The sequence below is a fragment of the Leptodactylus fuscus genome, chromosome 2 (genome assembly GCF_031893055.1).
Source record: "Leptodactylus fuscus isolate aLepFus1 chromosome 2, aLepFus1.hap2, whole genome shotgun sequence".
NCBI lineage: Eukaryota > Metazoa > Chordata > Amphibia > Anura > Leptodactylidae > Leptodactylus > Leptodactylus fuscus.
This window is the reverse complement of record NC_134266.1, coordinates 86,632,314-86,651,883: the sequence shown is the minus strand read 5'-3', so window position 1 is coordinate 86,651,883 and position 19,570 is coordinate 86,632,314. Positions and strand designations below refer to the sequence as shown.

Sequence of the window (19,570 nt, the reverse complement as noted above, 5' to 3'; positions counted from 1 at the left end):
TTTTTCTCTTCTTACATAGCTTCACTGCAGGGTGTCTCTTTCCATCCATGGATGAGATTAGATAGAATAGATAGATAGATAGATAGATAGATAGATAGACAGACAGACAGATAGTAGATAGATAGATAGATAGATAGATAGATAGATAGATAGATTAGATAGATAGATAGATAGATTAGATAGATAGATAGATAGATAGATAGATAGATAGATAGATAGATAGATAGATAGATAATGTTCAAATCACCCCCATATCCCTACAATACATATAAAACAAAAACATTACTGTGAAACACATACACATTTGGTATCCCTGTGTCCGAAAGCCCCCGGTTCTATTTACATTGGTGAAATATTATATTATTAGGTTATTAAATATTTCACCAATTTTTTTTCCTTAAAATTTTTTTTTCCCCTATTTTCCTCCTCTAAAACCTTAGTGCGTCTTATGGTCCGGTGCGTCTTATAGTCCGAAAAATACGGTACTTAACGACACAAGCAAAAACAACTTTTACCCCTATTTTGCCCCCTAATCTTTTAATTTCACTGACCCCTCTAAGAACTACAACTCCCAGAAGCTCCAGATGCTCTTCCCTGATTTTAACAACCGAAAAAAACATACTCACCTGTTCCCAGCACCCCATTGTCTCTCGCCTGGAAATTCTGTACCTAATTGGTCTCAGCGGTCACATGTGGTGCAGGACTGCCAGCAAGAAGGCACCAGCATGAGACTGAATGGACACTGGTGGCAGACAACAGAACTCCTAGGACAGGTGAGTATGCTTTTTTTGTTTGTTTGTTTTACACCTACTGCTTGCCACATGAGTTGCTCCAATTCCTGGACAACCTCTTTAAAGGATATATCCATCTTTCTAATATTGATGGCCTGTCTTGATAGGCCATCAATTTTACATGTGCAGGAGGTACAACAGCCAGAACCTCTGCAGATCAGCTTTTCTAGGACAGTGTGGCTACAGGTAATGGTAATAATTCTAGGAGCCACGCTGTTCACTTGCCATACAGGATTTAGTGGTGGGTTTAACCCCTTCCCGCCGATGGCATTTTTTGATTTTCGTTTTTCGTTTTTGACTCCCCTCCTTCTAAACCCCATAACTTTTTTATTTCTCCGCTCCCAGAGCCATATGAGGTCTTAATTTTTGCGGGACAAATTTTTCTTCATGATGCTACCATTAATTATTCTATATAACAGTGATGGCGAACCTTTTTGAGACCGAGTGCCTAAACTGCAACCCAAAACCAAATAAATTATCACGGAGTGCCAACACGGCAATTTAACCTTAAAACTCTGTGGGTCCACAATTGCGGACCCACAAATTACAGTCATGTGACTGGGGCTTTACAGATCTTGTACTGAAAGGTAAAGGTCTCTGCATTCTGTACTTTTAAACAATTAATTTTCACTATTTACATCGCACAGGATCTGTTTTATAGTTACCGTGCAATGTTATTACATCCTGTACTAATTTCACGTCTGCTATAAAACAAATACTGTGTGATATACATAGTGAGGGGACCCCACACAGTACAATCTGCCCCTCAGTGGCCCCCCCACACAGTACAATCTGCCCCTCAGTGGCCCCCCACACAGTACAATCTGGCCCACAGTGGCCCCCACACAGGATTATACCTGTATACTCCACAGTAGCCCCCTCCCACACAGCATGAACTGGTCCACAGTAGCCCCCTCCCACACAGCATGAACTGGTCCACAGTAGCCCCCTCCCACACAGCATGAACTGGTCCACAGTAGCCCCCTCCCACACAACATGAACTGGTCCACAGTAGCCCCCTCCCACACAACATGAACTGGTCCACAGTAGCCCCCTCCCACACAACATGAAATGGTCCACAATAGCCCCCTCCCACACAACATGAAATGGTCCACAGTAGCCCCCTCCCACAAAACATGAAAGATCCACAGTAGCCCCCTCCTACACAACATGAAATGGTCCACAGTAGCCCCCTCCCACACAACATGAAATGGTCCACAGTAGCCCCCTACCCACACAGCATGAAAGTCTACAGTAGCCCCCTCCTACACAACATGAAATGTCCACCGTTGCCCCCCTCCCCTGACAGTGCAAACAAACACAATATAATTACCTGAAGAGCTGCCGGGTGTTCTCTCTTCTGTTCACTGCGCGCGCTGATGACTTACGTCATCACGCCCGCGCTTGTTCAGAGGTCACACTCTGTAGTCAGTGTAGGCCGCGTAGTACGCGTGGCCTACACTGAGCTACACTGACAGCTTTCAGCTGGATGCGCATTTGCACAACCAGCTGAAGGCAGCGATCGCTCACTAACGGGGAATCCTGCATCGGATTCGCCGTTAGTGAGCGATCAGGGCGACAGCACGCGTGCCAGCAGAGGGGGCTCTGCGTGCCCTCTCTGGCACGCGTGCCATAGGTTCGCCATCACTGCTATATAATGTACTGGGAAGCAGGGAAAAAATTCAGAATGGGGTGGATTTGAAGAAAAAATGCATTTCTGCGACTTTCTTACGGGCTTTGGTTTTACGGCGTTCACTGTGCAGCCAAAATGACATGTCCCCTATATTCTGTGTTTCGGTACGGTTCCAGGGATACCAAATTTATATGGTTTTATTTACATTTTGACCCCTAAAAAAAATTCCAAAACGGTGTTAAAATTTTTTTTTTCTAAAAGTCGCCATATTCCGACGGCCGTAACTTTTTTATACATAGGTGTACGGGGATGCATAGGGCGTCTTTTTTTGCGGGGCCGGGTTTACTTTTTAGTTCTACCATTTTCGGGAAATGTTATTGCTTTGATCACTTTTATTCAAATTTTTATCAGAATCAAAACAGTGAAAAAACGGCGGTTTGGCACTTTTGACTATTTTTCCTGCTACGGCGTTTACCGAACAGGAAAAATATTTTTATAGATTTGTAGAGCGGGCGATTTCGGACACGGGGATACCTAACATGTATATGTTTCACAGTTTTTAACTACTTTTATATTTGTTCTAGAGAAAGGGGGGTGATTTGAACTTTTAATACTTTTTATATTTTTTTATATTTTTTTTAACTTTTTTTTTTTTTGCATTTATTAGACCCCCTAGGGGTGTTGAACCCCAGGGGGTCTGATCACTAATGCAATGCATTACAATGCTAATGCATTGCAATGCATTGCAAAAAATCATCATCTCTTTTGCAGGCTGCATAGACCAGCCTGCAAAAGAGAGAATTTGCAGACCGGCTGGGAGCCTTTAACAAGGCTCTCGGCTGTCATGGCAACATGACGTCGGTCCTGGAGCATGCTCCAGGAGCTGGCGATCCCTGCCAAAATGGCGGCGCCCATGCGCCGCCGGTTAAATGGCGCCTCCGGCGCCTTTGACAGCAGCGCCGGAGGGGTTAATGCCTCCGATCGGTCCGGGGACCAATCGGAGGCATTAGAGCCGGTTGTCTACTGCTTAAAGCAGTAGACACCCGGCGGCTATGACGGCCGCCCGGCTCCCGGGCGGTCGCCATAGTTACAGACCCGACACGTGCCGTACTATTACGGCGCATGTCGGGAAGGGGTTAAGTAGTGCAGCGGTGAACATCATATGGTGGATGACCAGCATGGCATTGATACCTGTAGCTGTGCTGTCTCGGTACAGCTGATCTGCAGGGGTCCTGGCAGTGAGCCCCTAGAAACAATTTCACTGGTGAGCCCTAGGCATCCCAGTCTGACACTGGAATAGGGACAAAAAGTGTGCAGAGAAAATCTCTGCAGACTTTCTGTTAAAAGAGCTGCAGGAAAAAAACTGGCCTTAGTCTTAGGCTGGGGCCCAAGGAGTTGGAAATGCCACGGAAAAAATTGTGGCGTTTTACTGTTACTGCAAAGTGGATGGGATTTTTGCGAATCCCATGCCCACTTTGCAGTAAAAACCGCAGCATAGACACGCAGCATGTCAATCATATCTATGGAAACACCAGCAGTTTCCCCATAGATATAATAGAGACAGAGCGTCCACAGTACTCTGTGTACTTTCTGTTTAAAGTGGTGCGCGCATTGCCACCACGGTTTTTCCTTCAGCGTTTTATAGCTGTGGGGTCGTCCTGTGAGGCTTTAGCCTTAAAGGCAAAAAGTGGTCACATCAAATATTGATTTAAGTTAGAATTCTCTTTTGTAAACTCTCTTAACTTTAATTGCAAAAACAAACTACTAACACTTCTATTTCTGAAAGCAATCCTACAACACACCTGTCTAAAACTTCTGCACAATATTGTACATTTTTTTCATACAGAAGTAAAACCTAAAACATGTGAACATAATCTTAGGAAAATACAAACACAAAATGTTATTTGAAAAATTCTTCTAATTTTTAACTTGCCTCAGATGAAAGTTTGTTTTTTCAAAATTTTCAATTTTCTTCATTGCCTGATCTCTTTGCTGTGTACATGCCTACAAATAGAAGACTAGGTAACTGATCTTTTATTCTATTTATTTTACATCTATTTATAATGTGCTTTGAGTGTAAATGACTGGCAAATCTCCCAAAACATACAGAAAGGCCCCATATACACGACTAAGTGTGCGACCGATGTGGGACTGTGTTTGCAGCTGAATGTACTCCGATAACACTTGGAGTGACATCCTAGTTAGAGATGAGCGAACACTATTCGAAACAGCCGTTTCGAATAGCACGCTCCCATAGAAATGAATGGAAGCGGCTGGCACGCAGACTTTGTCGGCAGACGGCCGTTTAAACCCCCCGCGTGCCGGCTACGTCCATTCATTTCTATGGGAGCGTGCTATTTGAAACGGCAGTTTCGAATAGTGTTCGCTCATCTCTAATCTTAGTGTATTCCATTATGCAATCATGTCTATGGGAGCTATGGATTCATTCCATGAAATGGATGATTATAGAGAAGGCTCTATCCTGCTCCGTGTCATCATAACAGAATGATTTGGAAGCCTCCATAGACATGTATGAATAATGGATGCACTTGAATACATTCCGCTGCAAAATCGGCCCGACTTCATCAGAAGGCCCCATGTAGCGAAACACATTGCATTTTTTTACGCAGCATTTTTTATTTCATTTTCATAGAATGTTCATCTTCGGAATTTCTGCCCTTATTATAACTATACAGAAATTGGCAGCATTGTCATGCTGCGATTTTCAAAAATGAGAGCGTTTTTGAAAACACAGCTTTTCCGTTGTGGATTTTTTCTGCAATGTGTGGATGAAATTAGCAGGAATCCCATCTACTTTGCAGGTATAGTAAAATGTAGTCTTTTTTGCCACAGTGTTTCTGCTGCAGCCAAAACACTGAGTTTTCACAATGTGGGGTTCTGGCCTAAAAGGGTAATAAGAGTTTCAGCAACCAAAGCTAGTTTATTATACAATTAGAGTTATGTTAAAGTTCTTGTGCGTCAAGTTCTATTAACATTCAACTTTTGTACTTGAAACAAAGGAATAGGGACTTTCATTATTTACTTAAAGAGGACCTTTCATCAGATTGGGCACAGGCAGTTCTATATACTGCTGGAAAGTTGACAGTACGCTGAATTCAGCGCACTATCGGCTTTCCCAATCTGTGCCTGGTGTAAAGCGCTTTCGGTCCCGGTACCGTAGCGCTTTACAGTCAGAAGGGCGTTCTGACACTTAGCCAGGGACGCCCTTCTGCCCAGCAGCGCCTATCGCGCTGTAGAGTGTGAGCGGGGAGGAACGCCCCCCTCCCCTCCTGATAATACTCATCTATGGACGAGCACTGTGAGCAGAGGGAGGGGGCGTTCCTCCCCGCTCACACTGTACAGCGCGATAGGCGCTGCTGGGCAGAAGGGCGTCCCTGGCTAAGTGTCAGAAACGCCCTTCTGACTGTAAAGCGCTACGGTACCGGGACCGATAGCGCTTTACCCCGGGCACAGATCGGGAAAGCCGATAGTGCGCTGAATTCAGTGCACTGTCAGCTTTCCAGCAGTATATAGAACTGCCTGAGCCCGATCTGATGAAAGGTCCTCTTTAAGGGTTTGTTCACATCTGCGTTTGTTAATCCATTCGGGGGGGTCCCCAATACCGAACGAATAATAACGAACTGGCAAGCAGTGTGCAGTGAAAGCTCATGCACCGCATAGACTATAATGTGGTCCGTGTGCTCTCCGTGCGGTGTCTGCATGGAACATGCAGACAGAAAAGTAGATCGTGATGTACTTTCATGTCCTCATGATTTGTGCAGACAGCTTGCGGAAAGCACACAGACCCCATTATAGTCTATGGGGTCTGTGTGCTTTCAATGCTCACCACTTGCCAGTGCGTTCATTAGTCCATACAGGGGGTCCCCATGCAGACTCCCTGAACAGATTACCAAACACAGATTGAAGCAGACATAAGAATGACAAAAATCTGTCTGGGGCATATTATTGTTGCATGACTTATTAAAAAACAAATAAAGGTAGTTATGAAAAACATAATAAAATGCTCAGTAGAAAAAAACAATATGTGGAAGCAATAGATTGGTTCAAAAATGAAAGGCTACATTACTCACATAGAGTTATTTGGCAGTGGATTTTGACGCAGAATCCGCCTCAAAATAAACTGCCAAAAACGGCTCCCACTGACTTCAATGGGAGATACTCGCTTCTTTTTCAGCTAGCTAGTAGCGGAAAAAAGAAGCGAGCTGTCCTATCTTGCCACGGATTCTGCGGTGACTCAGCCGTGGCATCCGCGGTGTGAGGCTCCCTCCCAATTAGGCCCATTCATTCGGGCCTAATCCGGAGCAGAATGCCGTGACGGGATGCCAGTGCACTGTAAATTCCCTAAGTCTCCAGTAGTCAAACAAACATAGATGAGAAAAAAATTCTCTGCTAAGAGACCTTGGTCAAAAACAATTTTAAGATAAAACTTCACTTTTATGAAATATTTTCTAAGAAAAAAATCCAGAGTGTTGGTCTTATAAATACTATAAATAACCTATAAATAACCTCTGCTGAATGTATAAGATCACAGAAACACCTAACATACAGAGGGTCAGGTATACAGGGGAATAGTTCAGATGGGCTCTCCCTACACAGTGTAAATCCCTGACTCCCTTCACAAAAAAAGAGTGACAAATTGTGCTGTGAGACTATAAGGGTAAGTTAGTTCACACAGGGTATTTTGGACCGGAACCTGAGGCGGAGGCCGCCTCAGGTTCCGATCCAAAATACGGGTAGCCGTGACTGAATGCCGGTGCACTGCACCAGCATCCAGTCGTGCATTCCACTCCAGATTAGGCCAAATGAATGGGCTTAGTCAGGAGGAGAGAGTGTCCTCAGGCCGAATTGTGAGGCAAAACGGCCTGAAGAATGAGTGTCTCGCTTCTTTTTTCTGGAGTTGGAACAAACCAACTCCCGGAAAAAAGACCTGAGCGGCTCCCATTGATTTCAATGCATGCCGTCTTTTTGGTCAGGATTTTGAGGCGAATACGGCCTGAAAATCCTGACCAAAAAACTCTGTGTGAACTTACCCTAAAGATTCTAAACCAGAAGACCATTAACTGCAGCTGATGTATCCCTCCCCTCCCTGAGGCTACTGGCCTAGCGCCACACCAATAGGGGTAAGAGAGGGAAAATGTCAGCCAAAAGGTCACTGGTATAAAGTCTGCAAAGCACAATATCAAACACTCAGCTACATAGGTGTAAAAAACATAGCCCCTCAGGTGTAAGGTGTAAAAATTGATGTTTTTCACAGTCGTTATGCACCTTGGTCATGTGAATGTAGCCTTAGTCTGTGTCATGGACACACGAACCCAATGGAAATCAATGGATCCATTTTTAAATGCTGTAGAACGACTGATATCTGCTTTACATTGGATCAGTGGGTTGGATCAAAAAAGAAAGACCAATAAAATATATCCATTCTTTTTTCACAAAATACGTAAAAACTGATGCAAAGGAGATCACCCTCTGCCATCAAAAACGGAAAAATGGAACATATGCAAAATGGTCAGCAAAAATGGATGTTAAATGCTTTGAAAACATCATTGGTATGTACAAGAGGTTTTACTCTAGATTCACACGACCAAGTCTCACCGTGCTGGGAGAGGGACTTCTCGCATTATAATCATCTATTATGCTAGGAGTCTCTGCAACATACTGTCCTGTATTGTAATTGGTCCAGGAAAGTATGTTGCGTACTCCTAGCAGCATAGATAACTATTATGTTAGGAGTTCCTCTCCCTGCTTGAAGTTAAGTAAATCTAGCGGACACGCAGACCAAGTTCCATGGGTGCAAGCAGCACTTTTCTCTCCGCATGATTTGTGCGGGCAGCGAGCGAGTCTATGGAGTCCATATGGTTTCTTAGCTAACCAATTTTTAATGCGTTTAGGTTTCTGTTAGGAAGTCCCCAAGCGGACTTACCGAATGGAATACCGAACGCAGATGTGTAATACTCATTTCCAAGTTAACATTTTGTAACTAACCTTCAAATCTTTTTGAACATTTGTTATGTCTTCCTCAATCCTTTTAGACAGAGCTTCTCTTTCCGTTAATATGTTTTCATAAGCATTTTTAAGATTTAGATAGCTTTCTCTGTTCATTGAAAACAAAAGAAATAATGATGAGATACATCTGGGCACGAAGGCATAGTATCCGTATAGCAACCTGCAGCACAGCACATTTGCCCACATTTGTCCCATAAATACTCAATTGGCAATGAATCTGGCTACCAGGCAGACTAAGAAAATGTTTCTCTTGGACACTCCTAGGAAACGCTTCCTGTTTGTGGTTGAGCATTATCCTGCTGACAATTGTAAGCCCTGCCATGAGAGACAACACATGTGGCCACTGGATGTATTGCACATATTGCTGAGTTGTTACTGTCTTTTATATCACTAGGGGTGACTGATGGCTCCCTACATCATCAAACCAGCAGTTGGGACAGAGTGTCGTTCCACAGCAAATGCAGGCTTAAAAGTTCATCTTGAGGACTCCATATTCGAACCTGATTGTTGTCAGATCTCTAATGATTAGAGATGAGCGAACACTAAAATGTTCGAGGTTCGAAATTCGATTCGAACAGCCGCTCACTGTTCGAGTGTTCGAATGGGTTTCGAACCCCATTATAGTCTATGGGGAACATAAACTCGTTAAGGGGGAAACCCAAATTCGTGTCTGGAGGGTCACCAAGTCCACTATGACACCCCAGGAAATGATACCAACACCCTGGAATGACACTGGGACAGCAGCGGAAGCATGTCTGGGGGCATAAAAGTCACTTTATTTCATGGAAATCCCTGTCAGTTTGCGATTTTCGCAAGCTAACTTTTCCCCATAGAAATGCATTGGCCAGTGCTGATTGGCCAGAGTACGGAACTCGACCAATCAGCGCTGGCTCTGCTGGAGGAGGCGGAGTCTAAGATAGCTCCACACCAGTCTCCATTCAGGTCCGACCTTAGACTCCGCCTCCTCCAGCAGAGCCAGCGCTGATTGGCCGAAGGCTGGCCAATGCATTCCTATGCGAATGCAGACTTAGCAGTGCTGAGTCAGTTTTGCTCAACTACACATCTGATGCACACTCGGCACTGCTACATCAGATGTAGCAATCTGATGTAGCAGAGCCGAGGGTGCACTAGAACCCCTGTGCAAACTCAGTTCACGCTAATAGAATGCATTGGCCAGCGCTGATTGGCCAATGCATTCTATTAGCCCGATGAAGTAGAGCTGAATGTGTGTGCTAAGCACACACATTCAGCACTGCTTCATCAAGCCAATACAATGCATTAGCCAGTGCTGATTGGCCAGAGTACGGAATTCGGCCAATCAGCGCTGGCTCTGCTGGAGGAGGCGGAGTCTAAGATCGCTCCACACCAGTCTCCATTCAGGTCCGACCTTAGACTCCGCCTCCTCCGGCAGAGCCAGCGCTGATTGGCCGAAGGCTGGCCAATGCATTCCTATGCGAATGCAGACTTAGCAGTGCTGAGTCAGTTTTGCTCAACTACACATCTGATGCACACTCGGCACTGCTACATCAGATGTAGCAATCTGATGTAGCAGAGCCGAGGGTGCACTAGAACCCCTGTGCAAACTCAGTTCACGCTAATAGAATGCATTGGCCAGCGCTGATTGGCCAATGCATTCTATTAGCCCGATGAAGTAGAGCTGAATGTGTGTGCTAAGCACACACATTCAGCACTGCTTCATCAAGCCAATACAATGCATTAGCCAGTGCTGATTGGCCAGAGTACGGAATTCGGCCAATCAGCGCTGGCTCTGCTGGAGGAGGCGGAGTCTAAGATCGCTCCACACCAGTCTCCATTCAGGTCCGACCTTAGACTCCGCCTCCTCCGGCAGAGCCAGCGCTGATTGGCCGAAGGCTGGCCAATGCATTCCTATGCGAATGCAGACTTAGCAGTGCTGAGTCAGTTTTGCTCAACTACACATCTGATGCACACTCGGCACTGCTACATCAGATGTAGCAATCTGATGTAGCAGAGCCGAGGGTGCACTAGAACCCCTGTGCAAACTCAGTTCACGCTAATAGAATGCATTGGCCAGCGCTGATTGGCCAATGCATTCTATTAGCCCGATGAAGTAGAGCTGAATGTGTGTGCTAAGCACACACATTCAGCACTGCTTCATCAAGCCAATACAATGCATTAGCCAGTGCTGATTGGCCAGAGTACGGAATTCGGCCAATCAGCGCTGGCTCTGCTGGAGGAGGCGGAGTCTAAGATCGCTCCACACCAGTCTCCATTCAGGTCCGACCTTAGACTCCGCCTCCTCCGGCAGAGCCAGCGCTGATTGGCCGAAGGCTGGCCAATGCATTCCTATGCGAATGCAGACTTAGCAGTGCTGAGTCAGTTTTGCTCAACTACACATCTGATGCACACTCGGCACTGCTACATCAGATGTAGCAATCTGATGTAGCAGAGCCGAGGGTGCACTAGAACCCCTGTGCAAACTCAGTTCACGCTAATAGAATGCATTGGCCAGCGCTGATTGGCCAATGCATTCTATTAGCCCGATGAAGTAGAGCTGAATGTGTGTGCTAAGCACACACATTCAGCACTGCTTCATCAAGCCAATACAATGCATTAGCCAGTGCTGATTGGCCAGAGTACGGAATTCGGCCAATCAGCGCCGGCCAATGCATTCTATTAGCCCGATGAAGTAGAGCTGAATGTGTGTGCTAAGCACACACATTCAGCACTGCTTCATCAAGCCAATACAATGCATTAGCCAGTGCTGATTGGCCAGAGTACGGAATTCGGCCAATCAGCGCTGGCTCTGCCGGAGGAGGCGGAGTCTAAGGTCGGACCTGAATGGAGACTGGTGTGGAGCGATCTTAGACTCCGCCTCCTCCAGCAGAGCCAGCGCTGATTGGTCGAGTTCCGTACTCTGGCCAATCAGCGCTGGCCAATGCATTCTATTAGCCCGATGAAGTAGAGCTGAATGTGTGTGCTTAGCACACACATTCAGCTCTACTTCATCAGGCTAATAGAATACATTGGCCAATCAGCGCTGGCCAATGCATTCTATTAGCTTGATGAAGCAGAGTGTGCACAAGGGTTCAAGCGCACCCTCGGCTCTGATGTAGCAGAGCTGAGGGTGCACAAGGGTTCAAGTGCACCCTCGGCTCTCCTACATCAGAGCCGAGGGTGCGCTTGAACCCTTGTGCAGCCTCGGCTCTGCTACATCAGAGCCGAGGGTGCGCTTGAACCCTTGTGCACACTCTGCTTCATCAAGCTAATAGAATGCATTGGCCAGCACTGTTTGGCCAGAGTACGGAATTCGGCCAATCAGCGCTGGCCAATGCATCCCTATGGGAAAAAGTTTATCTCACAAAAATCACAATTACACACCCGATAGAGCCCCAAAAAGTTATTTTTAATAACATTCCCCCCTAAATAAAGGTTATCCCTAGCTATCCCTGCCTGTACAGCTATCCCTGTCTCATAGTCACAAAGTTCACATTCTCATATGACCCGGATTTGAAATCCACTATTCGTCTAAAATGGAGGTCACCTGATTTCGGCAGCCAATGACTTTTTCCAATTTTTTTCAATGCCCCCAGTGTCGTAGTTCCTGTCCCACCTCCCCTGCGCTGTTATTGGTGCAAAAAAGGCGCCAGGGAAGGTGGGAGGGGAATCGAATTTTGGCGCACTTTACCACGTGGTGTTCGATTCGATTCGAACATGGCGAACACCCTGATATCCGATCGAACATGTGTTCGATAGAACACTGTTCGCTCATCTCTACTAATGATAATACAGTTCCAGTCAATGTTTGTTATTCATGACAGCACAGCAAACAAAGGCAACGGTGGCTGGCTGTCAAAAGCAGAACAAGTGATTGCTCAGGCAGACACAGGAGTTTGCAATGAAGGTGCCTTCTGTGTCTGGATACTGGACAAGGAAACTGTGGAACCTGCTTGGGCCTGTTGGTAGATCAAATGATCCTCTTTACTATTGGTCTGTCAGAGTTGTCTGAATCCTTTCTGTTGAGTGTGCATGCCCTCATTTAACCACTAGTCCTAATACCCCCTAACAGCTAGGTATCAACAGCTTGGTTGGTGGCCAAATCATTCAAACAACCATCTTGTCATGTGTCATAAAGACATGTCTATCAGTCTATCCATTATCTAATCAGACCACACCTGTTAGCTTTCACATATCTGCAAAGTTTTGCAGCAATCCAACATTTATATTTCCTTTACTTTTAACATTTAACATTTGGAGATTGATGTAGATGGAGGGTGCTCTATATTCATCAGTCATTCTGTTGGCTTTTCATTCCATTTTTCTGATCCTGATGATGATGACATTGTCTCCTTCTGTTGATTTTCCACAGAATTACAGTTCTATTTGGGTTAAAGGGGTTGTCCAGGCAAAAATGGACAACCCTTTCAGCTGTGGACAGTGAATAAAAAAAAAAAAGCATACTCATCTGTCCCCGTTTCCCTGATGTCCTCCAGTGCGTCCCAGTTCATCTGCTCTCCCGACGATCCACTGAAACCTCTGATTGGCCTCCGCCACTGACGCCAATCATTGAAGGGCCTGAATGTCACTACCTATGACATCACAGGTCCTCTTCCTGAGGCCACGTGACTGCTGAGGCCAATCAGTAGGGTAGTAGCAGTAGTGGCTACCACAGGGCTCAGAATCTTAGGTGGCCCAGAGGGTACCTGATGCTTTTTATTTTTACCTGAAGTAACCCCAGCATATAAAGACCCCTATTAATTTACCAATTCCCGCTCCTGCTCATAGACACCTCCGCTTCCCCTTCTGCATCCCATATCACATCGCTGGAACCGCCTCAAGGGCAAAAAGGAAAGCGGATTCGGCTGTGAACAGGATCGGGGATCGGTAAGTGAGGTCTCGGGACGTACCCCAACAAATACTACTACTATTATACTCTGGGCGAACCCCAACAAATACTACTACAGTAGTATATTCTCTGGGATCAGACCGCAGAGTATAATGATCAGAGGCCCAGGGAAGGTGAGCAAACATAAAAACCAGTGTTGGGTCTCTTTGGTGACGTCCCAGATGTCACATGGGCCATGTCTAAGTCATTATGCATTGTTGCAAAGAACTGCTTGGCCCATACAGATATTGAAGAGGGCTGAAAGCAGCAAGGAGCGTGCCAGAGCCAGGAGAGGTAAGTAACACTTGTTACTATGTTTGTCAACTCCCCTTGGTCTGCGATTATTATACTCTGGGGTCTGAAAAGACTCCAGAGTATAATAATAGTTCATGGGTGGTTCACTAATGGGGCATAATACAGTGTGCAGGGGCCACTTTGGGACATAATACTGTGCGGAGGGGACACTGTGGGACATAATCACTGTGTGGAAGGGCCATTATTGGACATAATACTGTGTACCGGGGTCACTATGGGACATTATACTCTGTGCAGGGGCCAGTGTGGGACATAATACTGTGTTCAGGGGGCACTGTGGGACATTTTAGTGTGTGGAGGGGCCGCTGTGGGACATTATACTATGTGAAGGGGTCGCTATGGGACATTATAATGTGTGGAGGGGCCACTATGGGACACTATACTATCTGAAGGCAACTTTTGGACATTATAGTGTGTGTAATTGGAGTGTTATACCATGCCATGCTATGCTGTGGAGGTTGCCCAAGTCAAAAGTTTACTGTTTGGCCCAGTCTTTGCTAGTTACGCCCATTGATCACAAATAAATTGACCAGACTTCATCCAGAATAACTGCAACTAAACAAAAAATGAGATTTATCACATGTTAAAGCTACTATTGTATAAATATGGACTTCATACATACTCTCTCTGGCTTACATCAGTCTTCAGCTCCTCAATTTGCTTAGAGTACCTGTCTATATCCACAGATGATGTATTTATTTTTAAATTGAGCGTATCAATTTCATCCTAAGGTAAAAAAGACGCTATGACATTTCTGTTATTTTGAACGATTCAAATAACTGTTTTAAAATTTATATTTAAAAATATCTAGACAAAACTAATATTTCTGAATAGTGATTCTTATTCCTTTTAAGACTGTGCATGCAACAGTGGCGTGTCAGAATGTTCAAGACCATTGAAGGAACTAATTCACATGGTAGTAGACAAAGATAGAGGAAGTCAGTATTTTTTTACACAAGTTATAAATGAACCGTCCAGAAGAAACCAGCCATACACACTAAAATCAGTGTCCTCAAAACGGCCACGTGACGGCCATTTCTCACTGTCACATAAATAAACTTTTAGATTGCCCCATTTTTTTTTTGTTTTGCAAGCCACTTAGAATTTTCACATTATTAGCATTTAAGCTGATATAATTTATTTCTGTGATATACCGTAATTTAATTCTTTAATTCCCTTATTTAGGGAAAAATAGTGAACTAAAATACATTTTTTTCTACATTCTTAGGTTTTGCTGTGAGGTAGTTCTATCAATAATTTTTTTCAACATTAGAAGTTTTATTGAAAGTTTTACAAATTTTTACAAAACCAGAGGGGGGGGAGGGGGCCAAAATAGCATACAGAGGCATCAATTGATGGCAAAGCATGGGGGACAAAGAAAGGGGGTGGGAAGGGGGGAAATGGGAGATGGGAAATAGGCAAGAAACCAATAAACGCTCTGGCGCAGCAGAGCTTACAAACAAGACGTGCAAAAACCTCAAAACTTATGAGTATCAATTGTCAGGTAAAATGAAGAGAAAACTGAACAAACAAATTGCACAGGGAGACGTTACACAGGGGACACAGAAGGGGAGAGGGAACGGAAATCGGCAGAGTAATAAAAATGGTTCCAAAGGAGCCAAGTCTGTCGATGCTTGGCATCATCCTGGCGGAGCTCAGCTACCAGGGTCTCCATAGTTCGCAAGGCAAGAACCTCATTCAGCCAACACATGAGCGAGGGAGGGGTCGTGGACTTCCATAACCTGGGAATGATTGAGCGAGCTGCCACTAACAAAAATCCAAGAAGTCTACCGGTGGATTTACGAAACATCTGGGAGAATAGGGAAAGAAGTAGTGGTGCCAGATCATCTTCTAAATCAATCCCCGTCACCTGTAGAATAACCTGTCCGACCCCAGTCCAGAAGGGGCGCAAGAGAGGGCAGCCCCACCAGATGTGGGCCATCGTGCCTCAGTCAGAGAGACACCTCCAGCATCTATCAGAGGTGGAGGGGTAAATATCATGTAGGAGTGTTGGGACCCTATACCATCTGGAAAGTATTTTAAAATTGGTCTCCTGCGCCGTACACGATATGGAGAAAGTATGACACGCACGGAAGGCCGATGACCACACCTCTGGAGGGAATGAGACTCCCAATTCCCTCTCCCACCCAACAGTAAATGACGGAGGCGAATCCTCAACCCCATCCATTAAAAGACCATATAGAAGGGAGACAGTATGGGAGGGAGGGGAGGGGGAGATACAGAAATGTTCGAACGGCAACAGGGGTCTATGAAGGTCCTGAGAAGACCACAAAGAAGAGTAAAAATGGGAGAGTTGGGAGTATTGCCAATGGAAGAGAGGCGTATCTGGACAAGAGGTTTGGGTCAGAATCTCAGAGCGGGAGAGAAGCGAGGAAGTCGAAGTAACTTGTCTGAAGCGGAAGGTGGGAGATCCCACACGGTGAGATAAAAAGGAAGAGCTCAACGCTGCAGGAAAGTCCGGGTTACCCAATATGGGAGTCATGGGACCATCATTCGTGAAGAGAGGGCGCATGGCACTATACCTGCGGCACACTCCCATAGTCTGACGCGCCACGTAGGGAAGCGGATACTGTTTATCATCGGCCCAGTATCTCTCATGGAGCCAGGGAAGTGCAGTGAGGGGAACGGGGCTCCTATCAATAATTTTTACGCCAAACATTAATCTTCCGATTCTCCAATGCATAGCAATATTTGTACATTGTGCAATGGATGACATCACTGAGCACCAAGAACAAAGACTCCATTTTACTTTTACATATACCTTTTAACATTTAGATGTAAACTCTGTAAATAGGAGAAAATAATGGAAAAAACAGGTATCCCCTTGTGGAATGTCACATGACAGAGACATCATGTGGGACATTGCAGTCACATGCCATTCAAAGCTGCCCACTCGTAACATATGTGCAAAAATAAATTAACAGAAAATGGATTTCATAGATTTGCTTACCTCTCTCTTTTTTAACTTCTCCTGAAGCTGGCTCTGCACATCTTTTAGGTCACAAACCAACTGTTTCAGGTTTTTATTTTCCATTACAGAACTGTGAACTTGTTCCTATCAAATACAGTATATTAATACATTTATATAATCAATCTTTTTTACATGTAGGGGCAGTGACTGAAGTTTACATTATACATGTTATCAAAAAGCAATCCCAGAGACCTTGGGAAAATACTGCTAGGATGTGCAAAAGCATAGCAAGCTTACAGACATGCTGCATACATTTTTAAACAGAACGTACGTTAGAACATTTTCTGCAGGGGCAATGAAGGAAATCTTAAGAATATACTTCAATTGTTTTCAATGATAACTGTCTGCTAAAGCCAACTTATTTATTTTAATTTTATTTAAGTATATAGCACCATCATATTCCACAGCACTTTATAGATGTTGTCAATCACTATCTCATATAGGTCTCACAATCTACATTCCCTATCAATATGTCTTTGGAGTGTGGGAGGAAACCTACGCAAACAGAGTAAGACCTCGTTCACATCTGCGTCGGTAATCCGTTTGGGGGAATCAGCATGGGGACCCCCCGAATGGACTACCGAACGCATTTGCAAGCGGTGTGCAGTGAAAGCACACGGATCCCCATAGACTATAATGTAGTCCGTGTGCTTGCCGTGAGATCTCTGCATGGAACATACGGACAGGAAAGTACTTTACAATCTACTTTCCTGTCCGCATGAGTCGTGCGGGCAGCGTGCAGGAAAGAACACATACTCCATTATAGTCTATGGGGATCCATATCCTTTCACTGCACAGAGCTTGCAAATGTGTTCAGTAGTCTGTTTGGGGGTCCCCATGCGGACTTCCCAAACAGATTACCAAACGCAGATGTGAACTAAGAGTTAGAACAACAAACTCCTTGCAGATATTGTCTTTGGTTAGATTCAAACCTAGGACTCCAGCAGTGCAGTGCTAACCACTCTGCTGTAACTTCAACTTAACAAGTTGGAATTTCATTAGAGGGAAAGGTATTTGTAGGTGCATAAGGGGAGTTAAAAAGACCTTAAAAGACCATTTTTAACTTCCACCTGACAGCCTACTTACAAATGGGAGCTGCTATCAACAGGATAAAGGAAGCATTTTCCCAGACCTACAGTGGCTTGCAAAAGTAGTCATACCCTTTTAACTTTTTCACATTTTTTCACCTTACAACCACAAACTTAAATGTATTTTATTGAGCTTTTAAGTGATGACCAACACAAAGTAGCAGATTATTGTGAAATGGAATTAAAATGATACAGGGCTTGTAAATTTTAATTAAAAAAAATCTGAAAAGTGTGACATGCAAAAGTATTCAGCCGCCTGTACTCTGATAACCCTAAATAAAATCCAGTGCGATCATTTGCCTTCAGAAGCCACTTAATTAGTTAATAGACTCCAACTGTGTGTAATTTAGTCTCAGTATAAATACACCTGTTCTGTGAAGGCCTCAGTGGTTTGTTAAATAACATTAGTGAACAAACAGCATCATGAAGACCAAGGAACTAACCAGACAGGTCGGAGATAAAGTTGTGGAGAAGTTTAAAGAAGGTTCAGGTTATAAAAACATATCCTAAACTTTGAGCATCCCAAGGAGCACTGTTCAATCCACAATCCAAAAATGGAAAAAGTATTCTACAAGCGCAAAAATACCAAGACATGGCCATCCATCTAAACTAACAGATTGAGTAAGGCAGAGAAACAGCCAAGAGGCCCATGGTCACTCTGGAGGAACTGCAGAAATCCACATCTCAGGTGGGAGAATCTGTCCACAGGACAACTATAAGTAATCCACAAATCTGGCCTTTATGGAAGAGTGGCAAGAAGAAAACCATTGTTAAAAGAAAGACATAAGAAGAATCGTTTGCAGTTTGCCACAACCCATACAGGGGACAAAGCATACATGTGGAAGAAGGTGCTCTGGTCAGATGAGACCAAAGTTGAATTTTGTGGCCTGAATGCAAAGCGCAATTTGTGGCAGAAAAGAAACACTTCTCATCACCCAGTACACACCATCCTCACTGTGAAACATGGTGGTGGCAGCATTGTGCTGTGGGGAGTCCTTTCTTCAGCAGGGACAGGGAGGATGGTCAGAGTTGATGGGAAGATGGATGGAGCTAAATACAGGGCAATCCTGGAAGAAAACCTGTTGGAGGCTGCAAAAGATTTGTGACTGGGATATTCACTTTCCAGGAAGACAATGACCTTAAACATTCAACCAAGCTATAGTGGAATGGTTTAGATCAAAGAATATTCATGTGTTTCAATGGCCCAAAGTCCAGAACTAATTCCCATTTAGCATCTGAGGCAAGACATGAAAATTGCTTTTCACAGACACTCTCCATCTAGTCTGGCTGATCTTATGCTATTTTGCAAAGAATGGGCTAAAATCTGTCTCTAGATGCACAAAGCTGGTAAAGACATACCCTAAAAGACTTGCAGCTGTAATTGCAGGAAAAGGTGGCTCTACAAAGTATTGATATAAGGGGGGCTGAATACTTTTGCACGTAACACTTTTCAGATTTTTATTTAATTAAAATTTTGAAAACCAGTTATCATTTTCATTCCACTTTACAATTATCTGCTACGTTGTGTTGTTTATGGTGACATTATTATTACTATTATTATATATGGCTATATGGTTTTATGTAAACAAAACATTTTTTGGTATAGTGCATTTTCAGCTACCTGAAGATTTTCCTGATTAATAAGCAGATCTTGTTCTTTCAACTTTAAAATTTTGTTTTCACGTTTTTCCCCAGCTAACTTCTTTTCCAACTCCTTTTCAACGGTTATGCAGTTTTCCTATAGGGTAAAAAATATATTCTTTATAAGCAACAAGCTACAGCTAGATACACTCTCATTTTTGCTCTACACTGTTATTTAACAGGTCCTCAGTATGTTAGCAAATTACTAGAGATGAGCGA

The 19,570-nt window shown here is 44.2% G+C and overlaps 2 protein-coding genes across 2 annotated transcripts in view; both read right to left on the bottom strand.

Moving 5' to 3' along the window:
• The window catches only part of LOC142194808 (serine/threonine-protein kinase 38), a 432,602-nt gene that overhangs the window by 149,776 nt on the left and 263,256 nt on the right, over nucleotides 1–19,570 (bottom strand). The window lies entirely within an intron of this gene.
• Nucleotides 1–19,570, bottom strand: part of SYCP1 (synaptonemal complex protein 1) — a 102,836-nt gene that overhangs the window by 38,958 nt on the left and 44,308 nt on the right. Inside the window, exons 15-18 of the mRNA XM_075264160.1 lie at nucleotides 19,332–19,448; nucleotides 14,253–14,356; nucleotides 8,431–8,539; nucleotides 4,354–4,428 (exon numbers count right to left, since the gene is read on the bottom strand). Of these exons, the coding sequence (XP_075120261.1) occupies nucleotides 4,354–4,428; nucleotides 8,431–8,539; nucleotides 14,253–14,356; nucleotides 19,332–19,448 (405 nt within the window). The remainder of the gene's footprint in view (nucleotides 1–4,353; nucleotides 4,429–8,430; nucleotides 8,540–14,252; nucleotides 14,357–19,331; nucleotides 19,449–19,570) is intronic.